The following is a 20,590-nucleotide window of genomic DNA, read 5'->3' as shown; positions in this document are numbered from 1 at the left end:
TCACAGCTGGCGAGCAGTCTGGGTTAACTAAGGATCAGGCACCGTGTTGATCAGTAAGACTCTGCCAACGTAAAGTTCTCCATCGCAAGAGAGCCATCAAATGAAACTGACATGACGTCGGGTGCTGGATTATGTAATCTAATGGTCCCCATTGGTCCCTTCCCTGTCTCTCCTCTTTGTATACCTTCATCTTTCTCGGTTCTGTTCTTCACTCTGATCTTGACAAAGAGAAGATATCACTCGGGTAACTCATCACTTTACTAGGCTGTCACTATACTTGGAGAGTTTCTTGTTATCAATGTGCTAACTTGATTGGGGTTGATACTTCTAGCATCACTTGTTCTTGTTACTACAATATTTATTTTAACAGACCGAAATGGAACAGGCATTTCTAGTACTACTAAGCATTACTAGTAGTAGCACTACTAGCGTCATCAGCATGATGTTGCTGTTACTTTCTTTGGGCTTAAGCGCTCTATCAGTCTATAGTAGCGTTTGTCAGACTGATTGTCGCCACATACAGTAACGCTGGTCGCATCTTGGTGGTTCCTTCCACTACTCCCGATTGATTAGGACTTGCCTTTTTTAGGATTCAATCATAGCATTCCATTGCTCCTGACGACGTCCCTTCCGTCCTATGACTATTGCTATTTATTCGTTCGATACCAGTATTGGCATTTTCTCTTCATATTTTTCTGGAGGATGCCATATCTTACACAGTCATAGGCTAACTGGTCCTTTAAGTCTATCCTCAAAGACCCTTATCGTTCATATGTGACTACTGCGATCCTGATTATAGCCTTCAAGCATTCCATTTACGACTGTGATGTCCTTTACTTACCCCAAGGACATGGACACCGAGCATGAGTATGAAGAAAAGATATCGAGAGAGGCGAAAGCACCGGCCGACATCCATAACGATGAAGGTGAAGAAGAAGAAGAAGACATTGACACTCTCATCGTTGAGTTGGAGTCCGTGGATGGCGGTGCGGAACTAAATACACAGGAGAGCCATCAAACCGGTCGACTCCGCCCTATCGCGGATAACCTACTTCAGACAGATCCCATGACAGGCCTTGATGAAACTGAGGCAATCCTCCGTCGCAAAAGATTTGGCTCCAATGAGATGAAGGAGGAGAAAGAAAACCTCGCACTGAAATTCGTGTCATTCTTTGTTGGACCCGTGCAGTTTGTTATGGAGGTATGCACACTACGACATGAGGATCCTCCCACCATTTTTCTTTTCGCTAATATATACGCTTGCAGGCTGCAGCCGTATTAGCTGCTTACCTCCGAGACTGGGTAGACCTAGGGGTTATCTGTGGCCTCCTCTTGCTCAATGCGTCTGTGGGATTTGTCCAGGATTTTCAGGCTGGGTCTATTGTCAAGGAGCTAAAGAAATCACTAGCGCTCAGGGCTGTTGTGTTGCGGGATGGCAAGATGGCAGATGTCGATGCAGCTGAACTGGTCCCTGGAGACATAGTGAAAGTCGACGAGGTAACGATCCTGTGGCGTTGCTTACTGCCTACAGTCTCTAATCATTCCCACAGGGCACTATAATCCCTGCAGATGGCAAAGTGATGACCAATTCACCTATTCAAGTCGATCAATCTTCTGTGACGGGCGAGTCGCTGGCAGTCGACAAGCACAAAGGAGATGTATGTTACGCATCATCTACCGTGAAGCGCGGCTACGCCCGAATTCTCATTACAGCTACTGGCAACTGGACATCTGTAGGACGTGCTGCGGCGCTGGTCAATGCTGCGTCAACAGGCACCGGTCACTTCACTGAAGTCCTCCATGGTATTAGTATTGTCCTCCTTGTCCTTGTCGTCATAACCTTGATTGTTGTCTGGGTATCGTCATTCTACCGTTCAAACAACACAACAACTATCCTTGAGTTCACCCTGGCCATCACTATGATAGGTGTTCCGGTAGGCTTGCCAGCTGTCGTTACAACCACGATGGCCGTTGGTGCAGCATATCTGGCAAAGAAAAGAGCGATTGTTCAGAAGCTCTCTGCCATTGAATCACTCGCCGGAGTCGAGATACTTTGTTCTGACAAAACCGGCACGTTGACAAAGAATAAACTATCATTGACAGAGCCATACACGGTAGCTGGAGTCAATCCTGAGGACCTTATGCTCACAGCATGCTTAGCTGCTTCCAGAAAGAAGAAGGGTATGGATGCCATCGACAGAGCTTTCTTCAAGGCCTTGAACGAGTACCCAGACGCCAAAACGATGCTCCCGCAGTTCAAGGTGCTCGATTTCTCCCCATTTGACCCGGTCTCGAAAAAGGTCACGGCAGTAGTACAATCTCCCCAGGGTGAACGAATCACTTGTGTCAAGGGATCCCCTTTGTTTGTACTGAAGACAGTCCAGCAGGATCATCAGATAGAGGAGGATATTGAACAGACATACAAGAACAAAGTGGCAGAGTTTGCAACTCGTGGGTTCCGCTCGCTCGGCGTGGCTCGGAAGTGCGGTGATGGCGCGTGGGAGATCTTGGGTATAATGCCTTGTTCAGATCCTCCACGACATGATACTGCAAAGACTATCAAGGAAGCGCAGACCCTGGGGCTTTCTATTAAAATGCTGACTGGAGATGCTGTCGGAATCGCGCGCGAAACTTCACGGCAGCTAGGATTGGGCACAAATGTCTACAATGCAGAGCGCCTTGGGCTCGGTGGTGGAGGAACAATGTCCGGGTCTGAAGTTTACGACTTCGTCGAAGCTGCCGATGGATTCGCAGAGGTCTTCCCCGAGCACAAGTACAACGTGGTGGACATCTTACAACAGCGCGGATATTTGGTTGCCATGACTGGCGACGGAGTCAACGACGCTCCATCACTCAAGAAAGCTGATACTGGAATTGCAGTGGAAGGTTCCTCAGATGCTGCGCGGTCAGCGGCTGATATTGTGTTTCTCGCTCCCGGCTTGTCTGCGATCATTGATGCTTTGAAGACCTCGCGCCAGATCTTCCACCGCATGTACGCTTACGTGGTATATAGGATTGCACTTTCGCTACACTTGGAGATCTTTCTGGGATTCTGGATAGCCACCAGGAACGAAAGCCTTAACCTGCAGCTTGTGGTATTCATCGCCATCTTTGCCGATATTGCGACGCTGGCGATTGCCTATGACACTGCTCCATTCTCTAAGACTCCTGTAAAATGGAACCTTCCGAAACTTTGGGGGATGTCTATCCTTCTCGGTATTGTACTCGCCGTAGGCACATGGATCACTCTCACTACAATTCTTACTGCTGGGGAAAATGGTGGCATAATGCAAGACTACGGGAAGCGAGATGAGGTTTTGTTCCTGGAAATCTCGCTGACAGAGAACTGGCTCATCTTCATAACCCGATCAGATGGGGCTTTTTGGGCTTCGAAACGGCCATCCTGGAAACTAATAGGAGCTATTGCAGCTGTGGATCTCGTGGCAACCTGCTTCTGCGTATTTGGCTGGTTTGCTGGTGGACCAACCTCGTGGCCTACAATCCTCCGCATCTACGTTTTCTCCTTTGGGGTATTCTGCATAATGGGTGGTCTGTATTATCTGCTACAGGGCTCCAAGAGCTTCGACAACATTATGCATGGCAAGAGTCCCGTGAGAACCGCTAAGCAACGTTCTATCGAAGATTTCAGTAAGAATGTCTCCTTACCTTTTGCGACCACATACATGGACTGACTCAATATAATAAACAGTGGTTATGATGCAACGTGTATCTTCGCAGCATGTGACAAGCTCGCTGAAAGGTATGGAGAGTGGTCAAGTCACCCGTGGTGTGTAGTGCTCCTTTAGCTGGATGCGTCGAACTCGGTTTATCTTGGTTTCAAGACAAATACCGTGGTCTGAATTCATGTATATTGTCACCGCGTCCAGATTACGGATCGCTGCATTCATTAGAGGCTTAGTTCGTTACTATCGACCATTGTATCGCTTTTTGGAGCTACGTATACATCGCTTGGATCTTCTGTCCGAGGTTTCCCTATAATGATTGTAAGCCGAGTTAAATCGTGACCAATCAATACTGCTGATCAAGGCTAGGCCCTAAAAAGTTTGATATTCCTTGCTGGCTGGATATATATTATCTAATCCGCTGCGCTGTGTTTGCAACAGGAGAATGAAGGATACCAATACAATTATGATACGTCTCTTATGACATATCGTATTCACAAACCACTATCAACTAGACACTAACTATCACATGCAAGCAAGCTCCATGCACTCTCTTCATGACCCGCATCACATGTAGACTACTCTATATTGGCATGTCCATTCTGTTGTCAATGTCAGACCCACATCCACACCTGGGCAAAGGAGCTCGGACCAAACCTAAATTCCCTAGCGATCAGACGGCTCGTTTCAGATAGTAATTAAATAGATAATGCTATGGAACAATTCTCGAGCAATTGAACTGTTGTTTCACTTTGAGCAATGACAGTATCGTATTACGGATTACTTTGCCAGACATGAGCTATGCAATATAATAAATACAAAACAAGGAAGGCGCGAAAAAGCAAATCAAAAGGTACAGTATACAGACATAGTAATTGCCCCCGGCCGCTCTACCCTGGCCTTGGTCGTTGCTTCCTTTATGAATCCACTGTCCTTCTGCACTTCGTTTCTTCTTTCATATATAATCCAATAATTGTGTTCCTAAATTACACGGGGCGATGATGATAAGTGTAGGTCATAATATAGTTGACTGTGATGTGGGTAAGGCGCACACCGCTGAAAGAAAAGGGATATACATTGCAGCAACAACAACATGCAAGCTGGATCACGTATGAGTCAAGGAAAAGGAAAGTAAGGAAGGGGACGTAAGGTGGGAGGAATTAAGGGGGAAGGAAACATTTGGAGCGAGTGAAGGGCTCATAGAATAAAAAGATATGTGCACTGATCGAAAAATAGAAGAGGCTATGGATGCAAATCAAGACTTGGAAGTCAGGTGGTCTACGGCCTATGATAAGCAGTTAGCACGGAAGCTTCCTCTATTGATAGTTTGATAATATACCTTGTCAAGGTTGTAGTCGAACTTCTCCAGAGCTGAGAGGGATTCTTCCCTGGGGAATCCCATGCCTGTCAGTCGCTGGAGAATCTGATCGTCTTCGGTGCCTGTCTGAAGAGCCCAGCCGGGTTCCTTGCTGGCTTCTGAATTGCCCGTTCCGTTCGCTCCGTCAGCAGCAGCATTGGCGTTGTCAAGAGGAGCAAACAATGCTTCCCAGTCGTGAGTCTGAGGTTTCGCGCTGGGCTCGGAAGGTGGTGCAGCAGAGCCAGGAGGCGAGGAAGATACGTTCTTGTCAAAGTTGAAAAAATCTGAGGATGCGACATCCGCACCTTGATGGGGAGAGGTCTTCTGTGCTGACGGGTTGTCGAATGAGAAATCGAAGTCCACACCGGCTTTGGCGTTATCAGGCGCTTCAAAGTCGTCATCTTCATCTTCGGCCTCCTTTGCTGGAGCAAGGTTGAGGCCAGCGAAAGCAGCCTCAAAGTCAGGCGCGCCTGCCTTGGCCCCTTGGGGAGCAGCCTCGGTTTCCTTTGTCCCGTCACGTTGGGCTTCACCACCCACAATCGGTGCCCCTGTGCTTGACTCTACTGAGTGTGGAGCATCGGGGGCAGTGGTTGGGTCTTCACGGTTCGGTAGGAGTCCGTTGTACTCGCGTGGCAAGTCTCCTGGCTCCTGCTTTTCAACAGAGTCCTCATACTTTGGGGGGCTTGGGTGCGATTCCGCCGCAGGAGGCTGGCTTGCAGTATCCGCATTACCAGGAGTGGGGAACGCTGCCAGTTGGGACGGCTCAATAGAATCAGGATTGGGTGCTGCGGCGATTTGAGTCTGCGGAGGGAAGGCGGGGGCGAAATCATCCTCAAAGCCCAAGGGGGCTTCGCTGTCGGAGCTCTCATCTCCATCGTCGAGTTCGCGAATGGGAGGAAACTCTGACTCAGGGGCGGCCGGAGCTCCGTTCGATTTGCTTGCTCCAGGCCCACTCTTCATGGCAGCAAAGGCTTCTTCAAAATCATTCTCTTTCTGTGACTTAGAGCGCTGATGTGCTGGCCCGCCGAACAGTTCATCAAAGCTGAGATCTTTGCGCTCTGCAGGCTTGTCATCTCCAGAAGGTGATACAGCGCCAACCGCAGGTTGTTCACTTGCGGCGATGGTTGGAATCTCGGGGAATCGCTCCTTTGATTCCTCGCTTTCATCAAACGGAGAGGTGGCGGGCTGTGCCGACGAAGGACCTGCCACTTCACTGGTTGCTGCCTGCGAGGCTGTTCCTAGACTGGCCGTGTCTTGACCACCAAATCTGCTACCTGGGGGCGAAACCTTTGTTGAAGAAGTTGCCGAATGGGTCTCTCCAAGAGGCAACACACCCGGTGTCAGTTGCCTAGACTGAGCCGGGGCAGGAGGCTCCAACCCAGGACCAGGAGCGAATGGAGGCGGAGACACTGACGGAGTGGGCACCCCAGACGTGGGCTGAGATTCAGCCCGGAAAGAGACTGGAGGCGGTGGTGTAGCGGTTGTCGGTGGTGAGGTGAAGGCGGAACCGAACAGGCTATCAAAGGCACGCTGCTGATCGCCAGAAATCTGCGGAGATAGCGCATTGCCCTCGCTCGATCCAGTAGCCGTACGCTTGAAGAACGGGTTGGTGTTTTGACTCGTCGTCGACTCGGCTGGGCTCATAACAGGAGCCGCATCACTTGGACTGACAACTCTCTCCTCCGACGCTTCAGGCTGCTCCTTGGACAAAGAATCGATCTCGAGCTGGATCTTGTCGCGCTCTCCCTCCACAGTTGCCAACTGCTTCTTATTGATCGCGACAAGACCCTTTTGTTGCCGGGCCTCTGAGCGAGCCTTATCGAGGGCAGGCTTGAGCTGAGCAACTGCAGCGTTGGCTTGTCGGATCTTCTCCTTCAAGCTTACGTTTTCCTGCTGATCAGCGCTGAGTGCAGCTGATACCTGGTTATACTGGTTTTGTAGATCCTGACGGCTTCCTTCGATCAAGGCATACTCCTGCTGCAACTTGCCAGTTTCTGCCCGTGAATCCTTGAGCCGTTCCTCCAAAGCTTTGAAGTTCTTCACTTCTTGCTCGTACATCGAACGGGCCTGAGCGAGACGAGCCTCGAAGTCTCTCTTCTGCTGCGAGGTTTGCGACAGATCCTGCTCGGCAGATGTTCGCTTCGTTTGGACGTTCTGCATCTCAGTAGCCAGCGAACCGATCTGATTAGACAGATTTGCAAGCTCGGTGGTTTCCTGAGTCAGTTTGTTTGACTCTTCAGGGTCGTTGTCTCCCAAAAGATCATCCGCTGGGGGCGGCGGCGACCTAACGGGTGGCGGAGCACCAGCTGAAGCGCCAGTCATCTGTGGCTGCAGGGTCTGTCCAAAAGATGAAGTCGGCACAAACGGCTTGAAGGTAGTTGAGGGAGCCTGGGGAGATGCTCTCGAGCCGGGGGAACCGGGAGTCTGGAAGGCGGCATTCGAACCCCCGGTGGATTGCGGAATTTGGGAAGGAGCTACCGGCGGTGCCGGTGCTGGCGCAGAAAGTGCATCTAGGCCAAACAGATCGTCAGCCGCCGAGTGTGGTGTGGGAACCGGCGCTGGAGCCGGAGCCGGAGCTGGAGCCTGGGCAGGAATAGGAGCTGCTGGACCGAAATGCGAAGATCCAGGGCGGCGCATGCTCGGAGGGATCAAGGCGGGAGGCAATGTCTGAGGCAGCGCCTCCTTTCCACTACGCGTTAGGCGAACCAGATACATGGCGACGGCAAACTCATCCTTGGTCAACTGTCCGTCCGCATCTATATCTGCGAGATCCCAAATCTGAGCGAGTGTCTCCTCAGGCAACTGTGCACCCAGGAAGAAAGCGACAGCCTGGTCACCACTAATTGAACCTGCCTTGGCCGTATCAACCGTAGCAAAGATGTTGTCAAACATAATCTTCTCTTGCGGCGAGATAAGCCAGTCGCCACCGGTAGCTTGGGCGGAGAGAGGGGAGCCGAACGGTTGCCTATTGATCGGACTCTGCGTACGCTGGGGTCCAGTGAATTGCTTCGGAATCGCAGGCACCGGAGGAACCTCAAGACCTTGACGGGAACCGACCGACGAGCGGAGGGAGCCTCGGCGAGCGGCAGCATCATAGAGAGCGGGTGGAAGTGTCTGAGGAATTCCCCTCATCGCACCGGACTTGTAGGACGTAAGGAGGTGCATGGCAATGACAAATTCCGTAGCATCTAGAGCACCCTGTTGCCTTCTATCCGCCAGGTTCCAGATGCGACCAAGGATCTCGTTCGGTAACCGCGCACGCTCGAAGATCTGCTTAGCTGTCTCGCCTGTCATGATGATCTTGTTAGCGACTGTGTCCACGGCTTGTCGGCCTCGGGGCGCTGGCTGGAGGGGCATATGTATGTACCTGGAAGTACCCCACTTTTGGACACATCCGATTTCTCAAACAGCGACAAGAACTTGTTCACATCGTCGGGGTTCAGCGGAGGGACCCGGATCGGCGCGTTTGCGCCTGGAGTAGGGCTGGTAGTGCCTGCTTCACGCGGATTCGGGGTGGCATCGACAACGATCCCTTCAAACTTGGGCAGGGGTCCAGCTGCAACGGCGAGCAATGTCAGCAAAGGTTGCACTCTGAATTTTTGTTCTATCGGGGCCAGAACGAGCACCTAGCGTTCACTCACGTTGAAAGGCCAGTTCCTCTGTAGGTGCGCGACCCGCCTGAGCGTGTCCGATCAGCCGCATGACGACACCAAACCCAGAAGGGGTCAATAGACCCCGGTTTTCCTTGTCTGCGATCTGCCATATCTGTATCACGTCGCCATGATCCAGTTAGTCGTCCGAATCCGATTGCGATGTGCGCGGGGGAAAGCTTTCCCCGAGAGTGGTAGGCAACGACATACCAAGCCGAGGGTTTCCGGGGCCAACTGGGTCTTCTCGAAGAAAGGAACCGCGACCTCGCCGGTGATGACGCCGAGGTTGGTGGTATCGGCGGCCTGGAAGAGTTGATAAAAGACCCGTTTCTCCTCCGGAGTCAGGTTGAGATTGAGATTCCGAGCTGTTTTAGGGGAGAAGAGAGCATCCGTCAGTTCCGTTGTTCGGTCGTCATCGTATTCGACGGGGTTGGGCCGTTGTCCCCTGAGAGCTCGGGCGGACGACAATTGTGCAGCCAGGACACGGGGACTCACCGTTATCAGCCATTATTATAGCTCAGGAGGAGCTAGCCTCCCTTCCGTAGAAACGCTGTGCGCCAAATAATTGACCGAGAAATTCCGGACGGGGGAGTGTTGAAGCAGAGCAGGAGAGACGGCTGTCAACCTTGAAGGTGGAAGACAGCACGGGGCATGGATGGCCAAGGCGGCAGCAGCAGCTCTTCTGAGGGGAACTTAGTAAACGGGGGGGAGGGAGAATGTCGCGAGGCAGGATTGCCAGAAGCCACAAAGAAGAGGGGGAATGGGAAGGTCCGACAACTGAAGAATGAGGACAAGTCCGAGGGGGAAGGAAAAAAAAATAAAAAAAGGAATAGTAAACCCAGAAGTTAATAAAATTAGGGGAGAAGGGGGAGCAGGAGGAGTAAGTAGGAGGAGGGAGGAACTGGCGACCAGAGAGTAACTAAAGCGAGCCGAGCACCGCAGGCAGAGGGGCGGCCCAGCCAGAGACGGACAGCTCCTACATTAATTAACTGCCACTGCTACTGCTACTATGCTCCCCCCCGGGCGGTCAGTCACTCACTCAATCACTCAAGTACTACCGACGTCAGTCCAGTTCATTTCCCAGTCTCTCTCCACCCTCCAGGGTCCATGGATGATTAAGTACTTACTCCCTGGAGGCTCACCCGGTCGGCACGAATCCGACTGATGTATGCCCCTCCGCGGAAGCTGTTCCTCCTTTTCTGGATGTGGCGTAATTTAAAGTAGGACCTCATAGAGTTTACTTTCCCATCTCCAAAGCCATCCCTCCTATTCTCTAGCCCCATTCACTCCCTTTCGCCATGCAATACGAACCACGGGAGAGTACGGGTAACAGCTTCATATCCTCGCTCATCGTCATTTTCTTCTCATTTTACCACTACAGGGATAATCATCAATTCGCTCGAAACCTGCAAAATGTAGATTACAATTCTCTTAGGCGCCCAAAAATCCTGCACATGTGGTTCGAACGAGCGAGTAAATTTCAGCGCTGCTTCAAGGGATATTAGAAAATATACTCAGACAAAAAGAAAACATAGTCTGTACTACGGAGCCAAGCTTCTCCTTCCTATTTGCATGCAGCCAGAGTCCCGCTGCTGTTTTGGGTATACAACCTTGGCCAACGCCTTGCCCCAACGGATCAATTCACACGGCTTCAGGGCCAGCCACGGCTTCCACCCGGACGGCCCGGCCGGACCCCCCGCGGGACTCCCGCCCAAAATTCGGTCAGATCTAGTACTCGGCCTCAACCTCCTCCTCCAGGGAGTCGCTGGCAACCTCCTCATAATCGCGCTCGAGGGCAGCCAGGTCCTCACGGGCCTCGGAGAATTCACCCTCCTCCATACCCTCACCAACGTACCAGTGGACGAAAGCACGCTTGGAGTACATGAGGTCAAACTTGTGGTCAAGAGCGGACCAGGCCTCGGAGATGGCGGTGGTGTTGGACAGCATGCAGCTATAATGGTTTTCCGTTAGCTTTTTTACTTCTTTGAAAAGAAGCATATAAAATGGAGAAGAACTTACACAGCGCGCTTGAGGTTGGCAAGGTCGCCGTTGGGGACCTGCTGGGGAGGCTGGTAGCAGATACCGATCTTGAAACCAGTAGGGCACCAGTCGACGAACTGGATGGTGCGCTTGGTCTTGAGCGTGGCGACGGCAGCGTGGGTCTCCTTGGGGACGACATCACCACGGTACAGCAGGCAAGTGGCCATGTACTTGCCGTTGCGGGGATCACACTTAACCATCTGGTTGTTGGGCTCAAAGCAGCTCATGGTGATCTCGCTGACGGAGTTGGACTCGTGGGAAGCCTTGTCCGCGGAGATGACGGGGGCGTAGGCCACCAGAGGGAAGTGGATACGGGGGTAGGGGACCAGGTTGGTCTGGAACTCGTTGAGATCGACGTTGAGGGAACCGTCGAAACGGAGAGAAGCGGTGATGGAAGAGACAACCTGGGCAATCAGGCGGTTGAGGTTCTCATAACTGGGGCGTTCAATACCGAGGTTGCGGCGGCAGATGTCGTAGATGGCCTCGTTGTCAACCATGAAACTGCAGTCGGAGTGCTCAAGGGTGGTGTGGGTGGTGAGGATAGAGTTGTAGGGCTCAACAACGGAGGTGGCGTTCTGGGGAGCAGGGTAGACGCAGAATTCCAGCTTGGACTTCTTGCCATAGTCAACGGACAGACGCTCCATCAGGAGAGCACCAAAACCGGAACCGGTACCACCACCGAAGGAGTGGAAGACCAGGAAACCCTGGAGACCGGCGCAGTTGTCGGCAACACGGCGGACCTTGTCGAGGACCTGGTCGATCATCTCCTTGCCGACGGTGTAGTGACCACGGGCATAGTTGTTCGAGGCATCCTCCTTGCCAGTGATCATGTTCTCGGGGTGGAAAAGACTGCGGTAGGTACCGGTGCGGACCTCATCGACAACATTGGGCTCAAGGTCGCAGTAGATGGTGCGAGGAACGTACTTGCCCTGACCTATACATCACAATTTGTTAGGGTGGGCTGCAGGCGAAAGGAGAGCAGGGTGCACTGAGCGGGGAGAGCTATGGAAACGTACCAGTCTCGGAGAAGAAGGTGCTGAAACCGTGGTCGGGGTCATCCTTCTTGCGCTCCTCGGTCAAGTAACCGTCGGCCTGGCATCAACAAGCAAAGGTCAGTGGGATTGCTCATCGATGTGGAGTGGCAACGCTCGACAAAGGCGTGCCTAGGCGTTTGTTTTCACATACCTGGATACCGTGCTCAAGGCAGTAGAGCTGAACAACATCGTTAGTCCACTGTTTATCCCCATAATTCATGGCATATGCCCATGTTGTTGACTTCAAAATATTGTTTCAGAGAAGGAGGGGTCGATTTCCCCTGTTTAAACATACCTCCCAGCAGGAGTTGGCGATCTGGCAACCAGCCTGACCAACTGTGAGGGGGGAAACACAAACATTAGTGCCCACGCGAAAAATCAAGTGGCGGCGAGGGAGGGATTGGGCACACACCGTTCAAAGAAATAACTTCTCTCATTTTGGCGAGTCGAATTGATAAGTTTCAGATAGTGATTGATGGAGGGACACGGAGTGGGCGTGGAATGTGGACAGAGGAAAAATTAAAATACCCAAGGGCGATCTGTACGGGGGTTTCAGGGGTAAAGTTAGTAACCTAACGAGCCACCACAACACAGGGCACGAAAGGGGGTTAATTGGAGATGGTGAATTGGATGAAGAGGGAGGGAAAGGAAGATTCAAGGGAAAGGGAACAGGTGGGAAATTAGTAAAAACGGGGGGGGAAGGGAGGGAGAGGCCACGAACCCTGGGGAACTGTTTGGTTAGTGACAATGGAGGAGCAGGACGAGAATCGGTCGACTCGATTTGTTGTGGTCTTTCATGCGCTGTCAACCCAACGATGCCGCCGTGGTTGATCCGTCCGTTGGGTCGCGTTGGGCTATGGGCCTTCTTATTGGCTGCTGCCCACCTGGCGGTCAACAGCTGAGTCAGCACCCTGTTCCGGTTAAGATCTGGTCACGTGTAGAGCAGTGACGGCATGACGAAAGATCGCCGAACATCAGCCGGATCATCGCAGTCCATGGGTTGCTCACCACCATTACCAATGCCATTGCCATGTTTTCTTCTCTCAATTGATCCCTCATCCTCGTCCTACACCTTCTGACTCTTTAACCTATACTGCCATATCAAACAGGGATATCCCTGAAATCAAAATATCAAGGATATTCCATCTTCCACCTTCCACCGCAGCTCCGATCTAGATCTCCAGCAAAAAGCTTCAGACAAGTACCTATCCCAATCCCACATTTCTCACACGACATCAAGTCCTCTAACGCAACACCGCAGGCCCATTCCAGCTTTTCTCCCACTATACCTCCAACAATGACCATATAAAACATACTACACACTACGAAACACCCCCTCATCGACCATAACCAACCAACAATGCCTCTCACCCTTCCCCTCCTCCCCCGCCATGTCCCCTCCTCTATCCCTTACCTCCTCCTAGCTTTCCTCCTCTTCACGACCCTCGCAACCGCCAACGTTGAGAAAACCATCTTCCTAGCCCCTCCCCCTACCACAATTCCAACCCCACATCCCCCAATCGACGACCTAGGTCTCGCGCGCCTCTCCCCCTCCCACCCCATCCTCCGCACACACCTCAACGCATCCTTCCCAACCCAGTCCTCACCAGGAACCGAATCCTGGTTTTTCCTCCAAAACCTCACGCCTGGTCGACGCTATGAAGTACGCATATGCTGGCTAGCAACTGTACGTGACCCCTCCATCCCCTCCACCCTATCCCCACTGAACCCCAAACCCACCCATCTACCCTCATACCTAGTCTATACTAACTCTATATATAAAAAAAAAAGCAACCAACATCCTTCACCCTAACAACATACACCCTCTCGCACGCCCTCTCAGACACCTTCCTCCTCTCCTCTATAACAAACTACTCCTCCCTGCGCCTCGCCAGCACTCCAAACTCCGAACTCAACCTCGACCTCGACGACACAACCACCACCAACTTCAACCCCGAAATCCCTCTCGACAGCAACGAGCCCATCACAGACTCTGTTCTATTCCTACGTATCCGCGCCGCGGCAGACTACTACACCACGGATAAGGAGCTCATGACACATGTGCCGCCCGTGGCGGTGGATGTGATTCTGGATCCGTTTCTGGGGAATGTGTTTCCGAGGTCGTTGGTGCCGACGGCGTGCTACGGGGTGATTGTGGCTGTGGTGGCTGTTTTGGTTGGGAAGTGGGTGGTTGGGGAGTTGGGGAGAGTGGTGGATGATATGGCTGAGGAGAGGGAGAAGGAGGAGGGAGATGAGGATGTGGATGGGGATGGGGAGGTAGTAGTAGATGGGGCGAGAGAGGGGAAGAAGGTGCGGTGATTTATGATCTTTCCTTGAACAGGTATATACATGCGTGCATGATGATTACTGTGGATGAGATTTGCATAGTGGTATATTACTACTTTCGGCACCTGTATGATTATTGTTTACATATTATCAATTTACCCAGATTTAGTGACAAATTATCATGACATTCTTTCTTTTTTCCAACATCAAGGACATCCATACAGACATACATACATACAACATGGCTTCATTACACAGGCGCTGCGTCTATCATACCGTCTTTGTAGGAAAGCACATTCAAAAACGAGAGGAAACACAGAACAAAAAGAGCCCCAAAACATACAGTCATATCCATCGCTCCACGACCAAGACAACAAAAACAATAGGGGGAATATCTAATGCGAACCATCCATCCCAAGCAAATGAAACACACAAACATGACATAAACGAAACACATCCAAAAGCCACATAGATCTACCTGTAGTCAGATCTTTATAACAAACACGCCATGATTTCATTTCAATATTAGTAAATAGAGTAGAGAGGATATTCAAGATCGTTGGTAGATTGATCAATCTTCAAAGAAATGCAGCACCGCACGCATACCCTTACTGCCCAGGCCGTGCGGCGGATAAGCGATGTAGAGCGGGTCGTCCTCGGCGCCAAGCTTAGCCCGGAACTCACTCTTGCGCACCAGATGGAACTGCTTGGCCATGGTGTCGTAGGTGTGCTGGAGCATCTTGATGCGCGCGCCGCGGAGGTTATGGCCGGGGGTCAGCGAGGACATGGCGCCGGCGCCGAATGTGAAGGATTTGACGCCAGCGGCGGCGGCTGTTTGAATGGCGTGGGTGACAATGTGTTCGATAACGCCGTTGGGAGAGCCCGGGAAGTCGAAGCTGTATTTGATCTGCATGCCGTGGACGGGGGCGAGCGTGGCCAGGGCGACGAAGGCGCAGATGGTGCCCTCCTTGTCGACGGCATAGAAGTACCAGCGGTGCTCGGGATCGCGCCAGGGGCGGATCTCGGACAAGTGTACCTGTGTGCCCTTGCGGTTGTTGAGCCAGTCCTGGACGCGCTGGTCGATCTTCTGGCGGACCTCGTCGGAGACCATCTCGCCTCTGTTCACGGTCACAAGCTTGACGCCTTCGCTTTCGGCGTGTCGAATCTTGCGGGCGATTTCGCCGTCCGAGGCTGCCATGTTGCGAGCTGGATTTACGCGCTCCTCGGCAATGCAGGATAGCGTTCGCCAGCCCATGCGCTCGCCCAGGATGGTCTCAACTTCGGCGGAACAGAGCAGCCAGACGGGCTTGTACTTGGTCTCGCGCCGCAGCCACTGCAGGAACTGTGTGATCACTTGGCGGTACTGCTTGGGATCGCACAAGGGGTTGCCAGGAATGATCACATAGTTGCTGCTGCTGGGCACGTAGGAGATAGCGGCACCCGTGCCCATGTCACGCCAGATCTTGAAGCGCTCATCGCCCCAGGAAGTGGAGGTAGCATCGCCGTAATTGGCAATGAGATGCTCGAGCGGCTGAAGCTGACTCGTATCCTGTGCGATGGCACCCTTCCTGTCGCGCGCCCACGGAGGATCAATAGTCGATGACTCTGGGTGCCGCAGCTGTGCCGCCACCGGCTTGGCCGGAAAGCTGCGGGGGTCGCGAGGGAAGAGGGATGCTAGGCGGATATTGCCCAGTTTCAGAAGTAGCATCAGCAGACGCTCCAGACCAACACCTGCTCCAGCGTGGGGTGGCGCACCCCAGCGGAAGCCCTCCATATAATCTTCCATGGTATCGGGGTCGATGCCTGAGCGACGCATGTTCTCCTCGAGCATATGGGGGTCGTGGATACGCTGGCCACCAGAGACGATCTCCTGACCGCGAATGAAGATGTCGAACGAGTTGGTGTATCGATCATCCTCGGGGTCGGGCATGGTATAAAAGGGACGTGCGCTGGCAGGGAATTTGTCAAGGATGTAATAGTCGGTGCCATATTTCTCCTTGACCAACTCACCCAGGCGAATCTCATCGCGAGTGTGGAGGTCCTCATCCTCGGGCAGCGGGTTGCCATCCTCGTCGCGCCAGCCGGAGTCATTCAACATCTTGATACCGTCCGAGAAGCGGAGGATGGGGGTCTTCTCCAGCCACACAACATCTTCTGACGGGAATTGGTGCTTCACAGTCTCCACCTCGCGGCGGTAGCGACCATATACACCTTGAAGAATGGACTTGATCACGGCATCCAGCACTTCCAACATTTCATGGTAGTGCTCCTCAATGGCCATTTCGATATCCAACCCAGTATACTCGGTCAGATGGCGGTGGGTATTGGAATTCTCCGCTCGGAACACAGCACCAATCTCGTATACACGACCGAAATCGGCGGCGATAGCCATCTGCTTGGCTAGCTGTGGACTCTGCGCCAGGAAAGCATCTCGCCCGAAGTACTGCACGTGGAAGACACTGGCGCCTGACTCGGTCGCAGAGCCTTGCAGTTTGGGAGTGTGAATCTCCATGAAGCCTTGCTCATCGAGAGCGAATCGGAAGAGGTTGCAGATGGCGGATTGAATGCGGAAGATGGACTGAGAGGTCGGGGTACGCAAGTCGAGTAGACGATTGGTGAGACGAACGCGATCGGGGATGTGACTGCGGCGGCCTTCGATGCGCTCCTCTTCGGCCGTTTGGATCTCTGCCTCATAGATACTAAATGGGACAGGCTCCTCGCGACGCACGACCTGGTGCAGCTCGTCGATGGAGATCTCGACGTCGTGGATGGTACAGCCCAAGATCGGCACCTGAGGCTTCTGAATGGTTCCCCGCACACGGACAATGGAACCCAAACGCAGATGCTCGGCCCAGTGAATCATGGCGATGGACTTGACACCTGCCTCCTCATGCAGAACACCCTGGAAGGTGAGCAGCTGCTGGCGGAACACAAGGAAGACCAGCTTGGCACTCATGCGGCGGATGATATGTAGACGAGCTGTAAAACAGATCTGCTGGCCCACCAAGGACTCGGAGATGGCATCTAGATTGGTACGGACCTCACGAGGGCGTGTCCGGGACTGTATCAGCGGCAATTCGCCATAGCGAGCCTTCATCTCCGAGGTCTCCTCGCGGGTGGCATTGGCGACTTCCTCCTTCCGACGCGAATCGGATTCGTCGGAATGACGCTCCTCGCTCAGGCGGGACTTCTCTTTGCGCTGTTTACGTGCCAGGCGTTTCTGCTGATTCTTGCTGATGCTGCCAGGCGACGAAGAGTCATCGGAGCCGTCATCGGAGGAAGAGGCATAGTCGCGATCGCGCAGGAAGTTGCTGAGGATGCTGCGGCGGGGAGACATGGATGCAGCCGAGGCCGGGGTACTGTGACTCGACTCATCGTCGGGAGACGACTTGTTGGGTACAATCTTGGAGAGCGCACGTTTGATAGACATGATGGGGGCGGGAGGGTGGGAGTCAACTCCCATGTGATGTGATAAATAGGATTGAATGGGTAAAGATGAGGAAGAATGACCGTCAATGACGGGGGCAGATGAGAGGGGGGAGGAGGATGGAGGGGGAGAGAGGGTGACCGTCAGCGCTTATAAGTAGAAGGAAGAGTTGGGTTGGGCCCAGGGTTTTCCAAGACAATTAAGGTTAGTAGGAGAGCTTAGCAGGGGCCTTACAAACCCAAGAGTTGGCCAGAATGTGAGAGAAGGAGTCGAATTATTAACAGCATAAGCGTGCAAAGTAAAAGAAGAAATACGAGGGAGCAAATAAAGGCTGGCGGGTCGATCCCGAGGCAGTGATGTCATGCTTGTGATGATGCAAAAACCCGGGATATCAATTAAAATACTATGTAATAATCAAAGATTACAGAGTAGTGGAAACAGGGTCCAGTTCAGGAATGAAGGACCGATGATGTGGTCCAAGACTCTTTTTTGGCCAACTAATAGAGCGGTTCTCATTCCCAATTCTAATTCCCCCTTCTTTTTCCTTGTCAACTTCTTGCATGAACTGCATGACTACTTTTCTGTGTCATCCCGACCATCATCTCTTGGCTTCTTCTTACTTTGGATCTTTCGTCTTCCTCGGCAGCTGCTTTCCGTGGATCAAACGGCCCTTAATCCCTCTCCAAACGTAAATTAATCGCCTTTCATTCCAATCAACTGATTGCTATTCTTGAACGGAAGGTCAGGTCAGGTTTGGGTTGCCTCCGACTTTCCGGCCGCTCCCTCGGAGTTATCATCAGAGTTAACCTCTTTGCCTCACACTCACTCTCTCTCCCTCTTCTCTTCCCCGTCTGTTCCTGCCCTGCCTCGGATCTCTCGTAACTCTCTTTTCACAACTTACCTTTCTGGAACGCTTCTCTCCGCTATATGGCCATCTCACCAATGCCGTCTTCCCGCTGGTGGCTCTATGTCCAAGCCATTATCTGGCGCTTTTTAATGCGCATTGGCATGTTCCTGCACGATGTCACTCCTCCGCGACCTCCGCGGCCTGCCTTTGTTCGCACTATTCCCACCGGTTCGGGTCAGATCCGTCTCTGCTTCTACACGCCACCCAACTACCCCATCACTCGCAAAGAAGGTCGTCGCCTGCCCGTCGTGGTCAATTTCCATGGAGGAGGCTTCACGCTAGGATGCCCCACGGATGACAGTCGCTGGGCGCAGTGTGTGCTCGGGGAAGTCGGTGCCGTGCTGGTCAGCGTCGGATACCGTCGTGCTCCCGAACATCCGTTTCCCGCCGCCGTTGACGACGGCGTCCTCGCCCTGCAGTATCTCGCTGCCCACGCCGTCGAGCTGGGCTTGGACGTCTCGCGCATCGCCCTGTCCGGCTTCTCCGCTGGTGGTAACCTCGCCATCACCGTACCCCTCCGCCTCCGCAGTATCCTCAGTGAGCAGCAACAGCAGCAGCAACGCGACCTACAAGACGCCCTCGAACCTCGCAGCAGTCCGCCCAATTTGGGCCCCTACGACTCCACCCAGCAACTAGTATCCGCCGCCTCCACCAGCGAACTCAACATCGTCGCCCTCTTCTGCTGGTACCCAATTCTCGACTTCGAAGAGTCGCGTGACCATCGTCGCGCCATGAGCCTCATGCCCAGTAAGACCCTCCCCGCCTTCTTCACCGACCTCTTCGATGAGTCCTACTTGCCTACGCGCGAGGAGCGGGTCTCGCCCTATGCGTCGCCTGTGCACGCCACGGATGAGATCCTCGCCGATGCCCTGCCGCACGATATTTTCTTCTATATCTGCGAATGGGATATGCTTCTCAAGGAAGGCCAGGTGTTTGTGCGACGTCTGCAGAATATCAACAAACATGTCCGCGCCATGATGATCGAAAAGGCGCCCCATGCGTGGGACAAATCGCCCAATCCGTTCCGCGATCAGGATAGTGTTGATATTCTCTACCGCGATGCCTGTGCTGATATGAAGCATATCTTTGGTGCGTAGGCCCATCCTCTGAGGTAAGAGGATGGGTGGTACATATAACTCATTGCGTTTTTCTTTCTTCCCTTGACATCCTGGTCTGTATAAACTATCCCTTTTTCTTATACGTCCTATTATTTTTTTTATAACTCTTTGGAGTCATTGGCGTATTTTTGGGGTTTCGATCATCATTAGAATAGTTACATCATCTTTACCACACACACACACACACACACAAACATCTACATGTACACTAGACGACGATCATTGATTACTACCGAAGTTACTGCATGCATAAGCGATTGACTTGCATCATCTTTTCAATAAACAATTGGCGGGTAACGGCCAACGGTCTTTCCAACCAAACAGTCTCTACCAATAGTAGAGTAGTACTTATCCTTCCTACTGTACCATGTACATTTCACAACATATACTAAAAGCTCCTTTCTTCTCCACACTACTACTTAGAAAGAACTTGGTTGTAATTTCCAAATCATCCCGGTACCATCATCTTCACATGTAGAAACGGGAAGCTCCCTCCTCTTCTTCCTCTTTTACATAATGATCAGTAAATCATTTCAATGTGCCGAGGTAGATAAAGTATGTTGAATTGGATTTCGGACATCCATGTTGACACTCTTAGCTATAGACAGGTACTCGACCTAATCATTTTGATCGGTCGAAACATGTAACGAACAACTACGACTATCAGCTGGTCTTTGATGTTTACATGCGTCCAGGAGTTTTAATTTTTGAATTTGTTGATTGTTCATTCTCTTTCTACCCCGCTGATGTCATCATACATCCGTCCATCCATTCCATCCATCATCGTCCATCGTCCATCATTATAAAACCATCCCAGTGCCAGTCTCACTGCAGCGGACCTGGCAACGTAGACAGGCAGATAACAAGCAGGCATATGCGATGTATGCATGCGTGTATAATTCAAATCAAATCAAATCAAATCAAATCAATCTCCGTACGCCGCGCTAAATTCCCACCCATGAAACAACAAGAACTAGATATCAAGAGAACTTTTCTTCTTTTCAGAGGAACATAAAAACCTGCTGAGATGGCATAATCGCAAACAGATTGGGGGTATTGTGCTCGCCAATAGAACGAGAGACAGATAG

General features: G+C 52.2%; 6 protein-coding genes across 6 annotated transcripts; 3 read left to right on the top strand and 3 right to left on the bottom strand.

Annotated features, from left to right (window-relative positions):
• Nucleotides 1–826: 826 nt before the first annotated feature.
• On the top strand, nucleotides 827–3,795 carry PMA1 (plasma-membrane proton-efflux P-type ATPase; the record flags this gene model as incomplete). The annotated part of the gene is made up of 4 exons (XM_041685410.1): nucleotides 827–1,201; nucleotides 1,267–1,497; nucleotides 1,551–3,648; nucleotides 3,710–3,795. The coding sequence occupies 4 exons, from the start codon at nucleotides 827–829 to the stop codon at nucleotides 3,793–3,795; spliced, it is 2,790 nt and encodes a 929-aa protein (XP_041539498.1).
• Nucleotides 3,796–4,938: 1,143 nt separating this feature from the next.
• AKAW2_20671S (EF hand domain protein) lies at nucleotides 4,939–9,198 on the bottom strand (the record flags this gene model as incomplete). The annotated part of the gene is made up of 6 exons (XM_041685409.1): nucleotides 4,939–4,968; nucleotides 5,023–8,327; nucleotides 8,408–8,596; nucleotides 8,682–8,805; nucleotides 8,901–9,055; nucleotides 9,186–9,198. 6 exons carry the CDS (start codon nucleotides 9,196–9,198, stop codon nucleotides 4,939–4,941), a joined length of 3,816 nt encoding a protein of 1,271 aa, XP_041539497.1.
• A 1,220-nt stretch (nucleotides 9,199–10,418) lies between these two features.
• Nucleotides 10,419–12,201, bottom strand: TUB1 (tubulin alpha chain; the record flags this gene model as incomplete). Its single annotated transcript, XM_041685408.1, has 6 exons — nucleotides 10,419–10,641; nucleotides 10,710–11,664; nucleotides 11,747–11,822; nucleotides 11,916–11,942; nucleotides 12,060–12,100; nucleotides 12,177–12,201. 6 exons carry the CDS (start codon nucleotides 12,199–12,201, stop codon nucleotides 10,419–10,421), a joined length of 1,347 nt encoding a protein of 448 aa, XP_041539496.1.
• A 923-nt stretch (nucleotides 12,202–13,124) lies between these two features.
• AKAW2_20669A (uncharacterized protein) lies at nucleotides 13,125–14,083 on the top strand (the record flags this gene model as incomplete). The annotated part of the gene is made up of 2 exons (XM_041685407.1): nucleotides 13,125–13,451; nucleotides 13,556–14,083. The coding sequence occupies 2 exons, from the start codon at nucleotides 13,125–13,127 to the stop codon at nucleotides 14,081–14,083; spliced, it is 855 nt and encodes a 284-aa protein (XP_041539495.1).
• A 538-nt stretch (nucleotides 14,084–14,621) lies between these two features.
• Nucleotides 14,622–17,513, bottom strand: erdS (aspartyl-tRNA synthetase, cytoplasmic; the record flags this gene model as incomplete). The annotated part of the gene is made up of 1 exon (XM_041685406.1): nucleotides 14,622–17,513. The coding sequence occupies one exon, from the start codon at nucleotides 17,511–17,513 to the stop codon at nucleotides 14,622–14,624; it is 2,892 nt and encodes a 963-aa protein (XP_041539494.1).
• Nucleotides 17,514–18,404: 891 nt separating this feature from the next.
• AKAW2_20667A (uncharacterized protein) lies at nucleotides 18,405–19,481 on the top strand (the record flags this gene model as incomplete). The annotated part of the gene is made up of 1 exon (XM_041685405.1): nucleotides 18,405–19,481. One exon carries the CDS (start codon nucleotides 18,405–18,407, stop codon nucleotides 19,479–19,481), a length of 1,077 nt encoding a protein of 358 aa, XP_041539493.1.
• Nucleotides 19,482–20,590: the final 1,109 nt, after the last annotated feature.

Source organism: Aspergillus luchuensis, chromosome 2 (assembly GCF_016861625.1).
Source record: "Aspergillus luchuensis IFO 4308 DNA, chromosome 2, nearly complete sequence".
In the NCBI taxonomy this organism is placed as follows: Eukaryota; Fungi; Ascomycota; class Eurotiomycetes; order Eurotiales; family Aspergillaceae; genus Aspergillus; species Aspergillus luchuensis.
Note: the sequence above shows the minus strand (reverse complement) of the source record. Positions and strands in the feature narration are given on the sequence as shown.